The 10,407-nt window shown below is 48.4% G+C and overlaps 1 protein-coding gene across 1 annotated transcript; it reads right to left on the reverse strand.

Moving 5' to 3' along the window:
• Window positions 1-7,224: 7,224 nt before the first annotated feature.
• LOC101524031 (disintegrin and metalloproteinase domain-containing protein 21-like) lies at window positions 7,225-9,570 on the reverse strand. Its single transcript, XM_004592741.4, has one exon. The coding sequence runs from the start codon at window positions 9,568-9,570 to the stop codon at window positions 7,366-7,368; it is 2,205 nt and encodes a 734-aa protein (XP_004592798.2). The 3' UTR covers window positions 7,225-7,365.
• Between the last annotated feature and the right edge of the window lie 837 nt (window positions 9,571-10,407).

Raw genomic sequence — 10,407 nt, forward strand, 5'->3', positions numbered from 1 at the left:
CAAGGCGAGGACTTTAGCCACTAGGCCACGCTGCCGGGCCCCTGATTCACAGTTTTATAGCACCACCAACAACCTAGTTATTTAGGATACCTCGTGTCTCCCTAATCCTGGGAACTATTTGAACTGGAAATGGGAAAAAGGTTGTACAGACAATGGTGCAGACACAGCATGGATCACAGGAGGTAGAGAGCTGTGAGCCAGGAGCTGGGGCTATGAAGGTTGTGGTGGAAGTTTAACATAAGAATCCAGACCTGAAACTCATGGGAGGAAGCTGCACAAGTGACTGCAAACAGATGTGCACATGGAAAAAAAAATCAATTGACATATAGAAGAATGCCAGTTAAGTTCACAGGAGATCTCTCACAGGAAACTTTACAGGCCAGAAGATAATGGAGCGACATATTCAAGGTTGTAAAAGCAAAAAATTGCAGGCCCAAAATAATGTACCCAGCAAAGCTTTCCCTTGTCTTCGAAAATGAAATAAAATTCTTCCACAGTAAAGAAAAAAGAATATGCCTCTTCCAAACCTGCCCTACAAAGGATACTTAAAGATGCTTTCTTGACAGAGAAGAGGAATGGCAACCATCAAAACCACAGGCAAATGTGAAGAACATCCCAGTAAAATAACAATAGAAGACTAATCAATGAACAACCCATTGCTAAAATGACATGACCCTGAATGCAAATGACTTAAGCCCATCAATCAAACATCATAAATTAGTAGACTGAATTAAAAGCAAAACAACTGGATCACGTACTTTAGAGGTGGTTCTGCAGTTTAGAATTAGCCCCCAGTGCCAGTATCTGCCAGGTGATGTTACAGCAAACCCCAACCAACCCTCACTCACTCTGACTAATATTTGCACCAGTAGGAGCCATCAATCCAGACTGGCTTTTCCCTGGTCCAGCTCACATGAGGCCCACAGGTACTATAGCTCTGCCCAGTCTGGTCTACCCATATCCCAACTCATGCTCTGTAATGGGAGTGGTAATCCAGCAGGAGAGCCCTCCACATTCCCCCTACTAGCTTTACCCCTTCCCTCCAGGGTTGGGTGCCGTGGCCTGGTCTGACATGGCCTGCCTCACCTCAACTTTTGCCAGTGGGTGTTGTAGCCTGGCCTGGCCCAGCCCACTTCCAGTTCCAGCTCAGGTTGGTGGGGGCTAAACCCTAGCCCAGTCCAGCCAGCCCTAAGTCCAAGCCCTCATGTGTACTGATGTGTGTTGCAACCAAACCCAGCCTGACCTACACTCCATTCTGGTGCTTGGATTCACCAGTGGGTGATGTGAACTGGCTGCCTGGTTCGCCCCTGACCTATGCCATATGTATGCCACTGGGGACTGTTCCCTGGCCTGGTCTGGGCTGCTCCCTGTCGTGGTTCTTGCACTCACCTGCATGCACTGTGTCCCGACTAAGGCGTTTCCCAGGCTGCTCCATCAGAACCATTCCCAATGCCAGATCTTGTGCACACGGGTGGGTCCATGAGTCAGCTCTTCTCAGTCCATCTCCTGACAAAGCAGGAACAATGGCCTTTCCTGACCAGCCTTGAACCCATTCTGGTTATTATTGTTGGGTATTACAGCCCAGTCTAGCTGGGTCCACACATAGACACAGCTCATATGTGGCTCATCAGGGGCAAAAATCTAACCTAGCCTGTCCTACATCTACCCTGGTTCTCATGAGCACCAGTGGGTGCTGGGGTCTAGCCCAGTCTGGCGCACTCAGCCGCAGTCCCCACTTGTGCCAAGGGACACTGCAGCCATGTCTAGACTACAACACGGCTCCCATTCCAGCTCTGTGCTTACCAGTGGGAACCACAACCCAGCCAGGGTGTCTCCTCAGCTCCCCAACTAGGTGTGTTCTCAGCTGTAGACCTTGGAAGTGGCAGTGGTTGCTCTGACCCAGCCTTGGAAGTGGCAGTGGTTGCTCTGACCCAGCTTGGCCTAGTCCCTCACCTGTCATGAGCTTTGTGTTTGGATGCTGTAGCCTGTCCTGACCTAAACCAAGTCGCACCACTCGCTGGTGGGTGCTGGAACCTGGCATTGCTCTGTCTGCTCCCATCCCAGGCTCATGCAATCTGGTATTTGTGACAGCCTAGCTGAACTTGACCTGTGTTGCAGCCTAGTTTCTGCTCTTGCCAGTGAGGTAAGGTTGGCTTGGCACTGCCTGGTCGCTCCCATCCAAAGCCAACCCACACATTAGTCAACAGTTGGAAATACCCTGCCCAGGCTGCCCAACACTCCGGCCTGAAACATGTTCTCAGCAGCAGGAGCTGTGACCCACCCCCAGAGCTTCTCCAAGTTCCAAGTTTCCCCCACTCGCTGCACTCCCTGACCCAGAGCTCACATGCTCCAGCAGGTGCTAGGTCCTTGCCTGGCTTAGCCTGACACTCCATCTTAGCATTTGTATGAGCTTGATGATATTGCAATCCAGCCTGCCTCACACCCTGTGGTAGGATGCATGTGTGGGTGCTACAGCCTGGACCTGCCTATGCTGTCACCAGCCCCAGCACTCAGTGTCACTGCATTCCATAGTCGTTCCTAGCTCAGCCCATCACCACCCCAATTCTTAAGCTAACCAGTGGTACTTGTATTTCCAGAGGGCTGGGCCCATTTATCCCCTCACAGAATCTACCCCCAGACCTGGTTCTCTCACATGCTGGTTAGTGTCATGACACTGCCTAATGTGACTTGTTCCTTGTTCCAACACTCAGTCAGGTACTGGCATCTAGCCCCACCAGACAGACTCTCAGCCATATGTTAGGAGCCACAGACTTAGGGGCCTTAGACTTGGCATTCCTTACAGCCAGCTGCATTGCAAAGCCTGCCTTGGGCAAACAGGATCACAGCAAGTAGGATATTATGGCTAGAACATCCCATGCAAAGCAAGCGGAACGGAACCATCACCCTTGTTTTCTGTTCAAGTAATTAGTTCCTCCCCTGTTTCAATATAGATTAGTTCCTTCCCTGCTTCAATGAAGATAATTAGTTCCAGGAAACCCCTAGAGAAGAAGGTATACATATGAGGAGTAAAATAAAGAGCATGGGGCACTCTGTTCACCAAGTATGTGTGTCCGTGTGTTTCTTGGGCCAGCAGCCTGGGGGCTACCAACCTGGCATTCCCAGTCCACCCTCAGGGTTTGAGCATCGTGTCCTGCAGGTTGGGACAGCCATAGCTTTGGTGTGGGCTGATGTGTGGCAGTCAGCGATGCTTTATGTTAACAGCTCATCTCAGGACTCCCATGTGGGCTGACGAATCAATCTGACGCAAACAGATCATACGGACTCTCCCCTCCGAACCTCCTGGTCTCAGTCCCCATACTTGCTAGCAAGTTTGGTGATGCCGTCATTGGGAGTCACACAGGATTCATCCTTCACCTTTACTCACATTGGCCTTATCCATTGACGTCTTTAGGCAGCAACTACATATCGAAAAAACCCTAGAGCTCGCCTCCAGGAGGCCAGCAGGCAAAGTCTGGTGCCGAAGGGCATACTGGCCTCCCAACAGCCAGGACTCACTCACCACGTGGCGATGGTGTCCATGGGCCAAGCCCCAAGCATCAGGCCCAACCTGGCTCAGGTACTCTCCACAAGCTGCCATGCTGCAAAGGGCTGCTGTCACCTGAGCCGCCAAGGTCAAACTCCTATTTTTAATTTCTACTTTTTATTTTCTTCACATTGCTGAGAAGAATGCAAGACCGTGAGGACCATCAAATAGGGCAGGGAGGATCACAATATAGGGGAAGATGGGTTAGGGAACTACTTCCAGTTTTCCTTTTCTTCCCTTTTGTTCTGTAAGGGGGAGGAGGTAATGGAAGAGGTAGCAGCTGCTCCCACTGCCAATCCACATCGCACATGGGGATGTGGATGTCCACTTGGTGTCATCTTAGAAACCCCAGTGTGGAGAAGAATGTTCCAAGAGTATGGTTTCAAGCTGATTAGATTTGAGAGTTCTGAGATGCTGTTGGTTTCATTGTCCCAAGGTTAAGAAAATCCTTCCAAACTCTGAGTTCATCCTGGTGCTTCACTTACACACCAGCCATTTGTCCACTGCGCAGGCAACCGCAACTGAGGAGGCCCAGTACTGAAGCATGTAGTCTAAGATCAGACCACAAATTATATGATTCTGCCTGTGGCTGGAATTCTGAGTTCAGTGGTCCAATTGGGAATTCCCCCAAGAAACCTCACCTGAGGTGATTCCAGACCTGTCTCTTGTATGTGCCAGTCAGTACAGGTTCCAGTTCAGCCTGTCACCCATATCAGCCTATGCACACATTGGCAATTGTAATTGCCTGGTGGGTTCCATTTTCATCCCCACATCCCATGCAAACCAAACAAACAAGTGTTGTGGATTGGTTCCACCCAGCATGCCACAGACCCCTGCCTTTGCACACACCAGCAGGAGCTACAGCCTTGTTAGGGCAACCCCCAATAAACCCTAACAGGTTTGCCCCCACACTGGGTTTCTGTGCATACCAGTATGCATAGCTGACTAGTCTGGTCATGCCACAACCCAATCAGGCACTTGTTTACACATATGGATGTTAAGACATGGCTCACCTCACTCCACCCAACAAACCAGTAGTCCACATGTATGCCAACAAGTGCTGACACATTGTTTAGCATGGCAGCACCCAGCCCTTGCTCTCAGACTTGAAAGCAGGAGCTGTAGCACAGCAGAAGAGAACCCATAGTTTTCCTACCAAGCCCAGTCCCAGTTTTGAATCTTGCAATTTCCAGGGAGTACTGTGATCCAGTCTGACAGAACTTGCACTCTGCCCGGCACTTACTAACAGATGCTGTGGCAGGGTCCTGTCAGTCGGCACTTACCCAGACCCATGAATGTGGCATTAGATGCAATGCAATGGCCTAGCCCAGTCCTCAAAACAGGGTTCCCATGCAGGCCGATAGTTACTGGAATCCTGCCCAGGGACTGTTGTAGCCTTGTCTGCCCCTAGTCCCAGCTCTCATGCTCACCAGTGGAGCGGTGGCCCAGTAGGGGAGCTCCTGCAGTCAGTTTGCTCCTGGCCTGGGTTCTTGCAATGTGCTAATGGGTGCTATGGCCAAGTCTGTCATGGCAAGTTTCACCTTGAGATATGACAGGGGGTGTTGCAGCCTGGCTCTGCCTGGCCTGACCTCAGTTGCAGCTCATGCTAGGGGTGCTGAAGCCTAGCCCAGCCTGGACAGCACCCAGTCACAGCTGTAATATGAACTGACAGATATTGTGTTCCAATCTAGCCTTGTGTTCAGCCCATCTGATTCTATCACCTGCAGGGAGTTGTTACAGAAAAGTCCATCCTGTCTTGCTCCAGACCTGACATCTATGTATGCCAGCAGGTTACAGTCAGGTTTTATTATTACAGGTGGTTTTATTATTAACAAAGGCAATGGAAAAATAACAAAATATGCTGCATCTGTGAAAGGGAGTTCATCATCTCAACGAAAATCTGACAATATGCCCATCTTTAAATTGACCTTCTCATAGCTGAGGGACGTTACTTATCACTGTGCAAGAGACAAGTAGGGACACCAGGTACAGATGAGGAAGGATGAGGGCTGGTTCCCGTTAGGGTCTGGGACTTTATTTGAGTTTTCCCAGTACACTGTGATAACCACAGCACAGGAAACCTCCCTTCTCCATCAACCATCAGTGTATGTCTGCAGTAAAGGAAAAGCAGCTGACCTATCCCCAGAAGAAAATGAACTTGGTGTGCTGTCCAGCTGGCTCCTTCTCAGGGATGGGTTTCACACCTGCTGATGCCCGACTGCATCACCTTGGTGCCATCTTTCCCAATCTTTGGTTGAACACCTGATGCCCATACCCTGTCCACACTTTCTGCTTCTATTGGAAGAAAGTGAGGGCCTGTCCAGGACAGGCAAACAGGTTCCCTTCTCAGGGCCCTCTTCAGTTGTTGTTTTTCTGGCAGCAATGAGATTACACACATCCCAGCTCGCAGAGATGCTGACTCGCCCAAGCCTCCATCAGCCTCTTTTCTCCAAACTCCATGTTCTGAGTCACAAACTGTGCCGGTGTTCTCTGCCAGTTTTCTCTCTTGGCTGTCCACATCCCTGCTGCACTGGGCACTTACTTCATCTGGGAACCTGCTCTACGTTAAGCTATTCTGTCTGAAGGGGTTGTTTGTTTATTAGAAAGGAGTTATGGTGGAATTCGGGATGGGTTCCAACGCCTTTACAACAGGAGGTTGCTCCTGTTCTGCAGGCATTGCTGCAATTCACGTCTTCAAGCTGCTGCTTCTTGGAGTGAATAGAGTGCAGTTCCCTTCAGAAGGACATGCATGGGTGCCAGGGCCTGTGGGCTAGTTACAAGAGCCTGACTAAGACACAGCAGCATGTTTGATGGCAGTGTTGACCTATATTGGAATAGCAATGTCCCAAATAGGGGATCCAGTGGGGCAAGAGCCCAGGCAGTATAGCAGCTCGATCCTCCATAGAGTAGACCGAACAGAAGACCAGACTGAGTTGGGAGCCTGAAGCTCAAGGTAGCATCAGCACGAAGCACACAGAACATGGCACCAGGATTTGAGAATTGTAGGCACTGGGACTGCATTGGTTGCTGAAGTGAGGAAAGGGGTAATGATAGAAGCCATACTTGCTACTGCCATTGGGAAATAGAATGATATCCAGAGAAACCATACCATAAGCCTTGTACCTGAGGCACCCAGATGAAATTCTGACATATCATCCTGTTTGTCTGCTGCTACACAACCCAGGACCGTGGTTGAAATCATACTTCACCACCGACTGCCTTCCTGGAGAAAACTGTGCCAAAATTTGGTAGAGCTTGTGCCTGGAGTGTGATTTGAGTCTCTATCCCAGTGGTGCCATTCTCTGTCCCATGATCACAGCCATACATGGAAACTAGCTGGGAATAGTGAAGGATGGCCTAAAACTCATCTGGTTTTAGGAAGATAGAGATTACTCAGTGGGGAGGGAAAATGCAGAGCCAGAGAACACTATTACATAGAAAAGCCATGAATGTGTCTTCCGGCTGCATAGGAATAATTCCATTCATCTTAGGACTGGGCACTCATGTGTCTCCATTGATATATCTCATGGCTCCTCCTTCGGGCAGAGACACAGACTCCTCTGTGCTGTAAGAGCTGATAAAAAGGTGCAGAAGAAAACAGCACGATATTTTGGACTTTTATTATGAGTGTACGCTGACAACCATTGCAGAAAACCTTCATTATCCAATATTCCACAGACCTTCGGGAAAGACCTTCTGTGCCATGCAGAATTGTGGAAACATGAAGTTGAACATGGTTATATGGTCCACTAGTTCTTCTCCATAGATGCGGCTGTTAGAGCTTCCACATATGCACAGGGGTCCAGTGTCCAACTGATGTTTTACTGTGCCTCAGGAATTGTTTCTTCCTTGACCGAGGTAGTTATAATATGGCGTAGGCTTGTGACCGCCCCACAGAAGAGTGCCAAAAGGAAACAGTAAATTCGAGCTAAGACCAGTCTCCAGTAAATGATTGGTTCCATGCTACTTTTTATTGTACGTAATCTTCTGGGAAGGGGTCCACTGTCTGAACTTCCCCCAGCACCCCTTTTCAGGCACAGTGGGGGTTCCCAACCAACGTGGCAATGGCAATTCCGCTTATTGTTGCAAACGCCTCTAAAGCTACACTTCTCAGGGACACAGTCGTATTGCAGGGCAGTAACATCCCCAGAACATGTGTTATTCTGACAGAACTTTCCAGGCCCACACAGAGTTCCGGTTCTCACACGCCCTACATCAGTTGTTCCTGTCGACCGGTGCTCATCCAATCCAAAGCAGGTGTAGTTATTGTACACAGACTGATGGAATGACACATGCTCCTGCAGTTGGGGAAGGTAAAAGATGTTGATACACTGCAGCCTCCCACACATCTTGTCTTTTGCAGCACAAGGATAGAAAAGGAGGGCGGTTTGGTTTCTTGTACAATGTCCAAATCGGCTGTTGCCAAGATTTATGGTATAGCAGTCCTCAGGACCATTCTCTGCCCTCGCACCAAAGATTTCTTTGCAGTGCACGCTGCGGTCAGTGCAGTTGCCCTTGTAGCAGTAGCCCTCCTCAGTGCATGGGGTTCCATCTTGCAAGTAAAAATCTTCAGGGCACATGGACATGGACCCAAGACAGTACTCAGGAAGGTCACATGTGTTTCTGATGGATCTACAGAGGGTTGTAGCTGGGGAGTAGGTGCAGTTTGAACAGCATTGCTGTTTATCACAGACACTTCCAGGAGTGAACTCACAGTTGCTCTGACAGCACTTACTGGCATAACACTGCTTGAAGGAACCACAATCACATAGTTCGTTCTCCTCTACTATAGAGTTTCCACAACGTGTCTGGATCAAGCTTTTGTTCAAATATACCTCCGGAGTAGTTAGGTAATAGCATTGTGGATTTCTTGCATTTGTAACTACATGCTGTAAATGTATAACGGAGCAGTTACTATAGGCATCTGTTATGTCAGGGTAGCGCATCATGAAGCAGGTAGTCCGTCTTTGGCAGTAACATGTTGGTTGATCAAAAGCAAGACCTATTAGTCTCGACATATGATGTGTACTTAAAACAGCCAGCAAGAGATAATGTCTGCCTTTGTGACCAATAACCAAGAGGTTCTGATCTCCGCACATGGCATACTGTATAGCTTTAATTTCAGAATCATCTGGCCTGTCTGTTGTAAGCATATTAGATACATAAGGGCGCAAATGAGTAGGATTATAGAAAGTTTGAAGATAGTGTTGATACATTGCACTGCCTGGAACACGCACATCATTCATACCTGTTGGGTCTCGCACATCATATACAGTTAGGAGAAAAATATAATAGGTAAAAGCAATACCCCGGAGAAAGCTGTCAATAACGCTAAACATATTTATCCCAAAATGGACACATTTTGTTACATTGTTGAATACACGATACATGCCATTAGAAAACTGAATGTGTCCTTTCACATGGGCCATGTGGAACAGGTAATTGAAACTGGAAATCCTGGAAGACATAGTGCCATTTCTTTCAGGGAAGAAGGAATCAAACTCTTCCTTGTGTTCCAGTGTATATGTGGGCCCTGTGGCATTGTGGTCAGCCACTATCTGAGAAACGATATGTTCAAATGTGTGGGAATCCTGGAGGGGCTTGATTTCATAGGCCAGGTCATCGAGTTTCATGACACCTTCCAGGCCCCCATAGCACGTGTTAACAGTGACTGTAGACAGAGGAATATCCTCCAGGTAGCCCAGGTAGTGGCAGTCCATAGGGATGTAGGGGTAGTCCATCTGCAAGGCTCCTTGGTCATCCTGGGTCATCATTAGCAGATGTCTGAACCAAACAAGTTTCTTGCTCCGCACACGGATGATGTGTCTTTGGCCCCCAAAACGCAGGCTATAGGAGAGCCAGCCTGGCACCTCAACACCTTTGCCATGGTGCACCTCCTTCCTGGGAATCACCACCTCCGATGAGATATAGCGCCACACGGGACGGCCACCAGAACACTGGCTTGCATCCAGAAGTGCCAAGAGTTCAAGCACGAGGAGGGTGGCCCACCTGTCTGCCAGCATCATGAATATGTATTTAAGGAGCTGGATTAAGACAAACCTCAGAGATCCAGGTTGGAACCATCTGTTCTGGTCTCTTCTTTGTCAAGATGGACACTGACAGAGGACGAATGGCTACTCAGGCTCCTGGAGGCCTGAGTGGATTAGGTAACAGAAGCAGGGCGTGGCACGGGTGGTTCTGGGTGTGTGTCATTTAACTCTAAGTAGGAGGGTCAAAGGGCATGTGGGTGAGTGCTCCTCTGTGTGGGGACTGGGTAGGCAGACAGAAAGGGAGCTGTTTCTGCACCTAACCTGTTTGACTAGGAGAAATGTGTTTATTACATTGCAACTTCCAGTCAAAACAGAGCCATGGTTGACAACATCCTGGGTCAGATACAATGGTGAGCATTCTTTGGATGGATCTCAGTACTCAGTTTGATGTGTGGAGTAGACTTCATAACTCTCCCCTCTTGGGTTTTGAAGTTCTCTGTTCTTCTGAACAGGCATGTTGTAGTCAGCCTTGCCGTTGTGCTATGCAGAGGCAATTTGACTCTACTGGTTTCTGTCTATAGGGTTTGTTGTATGTTTCTAGATGAGCCAAAAGTAGAAAGTTCATGCCTAGAATCTCTGAGATCACTCTTAAATCCCTAAGGGAATGTCTGCTTTCCACCATACTACATTTTGATACCTTCTGTCTGGATATCTCCAGTTTTGTTACTTCATCTCAGGTTTGCCTGCACATCCTGTTCTTTCTCTTTCTCTGAATGTTAAGATTGTTTTCTTAAACATGTTAAGATCCTTAATTTACTGCTATGTTTCACTGTAAAATTTACCTTTGTTAAAATTTGCTTCTGTTCAAATTTG

The sequence above is a fragment of the Ochotona princeps genome, chromosome 11 (genome assembly GCF_030435755.1).
Source record: "Ochotona princeps isolate mOchPri1 chromosome 11, mOchPri1.hap1, whole genome shotgun sequence".
Classification (NCBI taxonomy): domain Eukaryota; kingdom Metazoa; phylum Chordata; class Mammalia; order Lagomorpha; family Ochotonidae; genus Ochotona; species Ochotona princeps.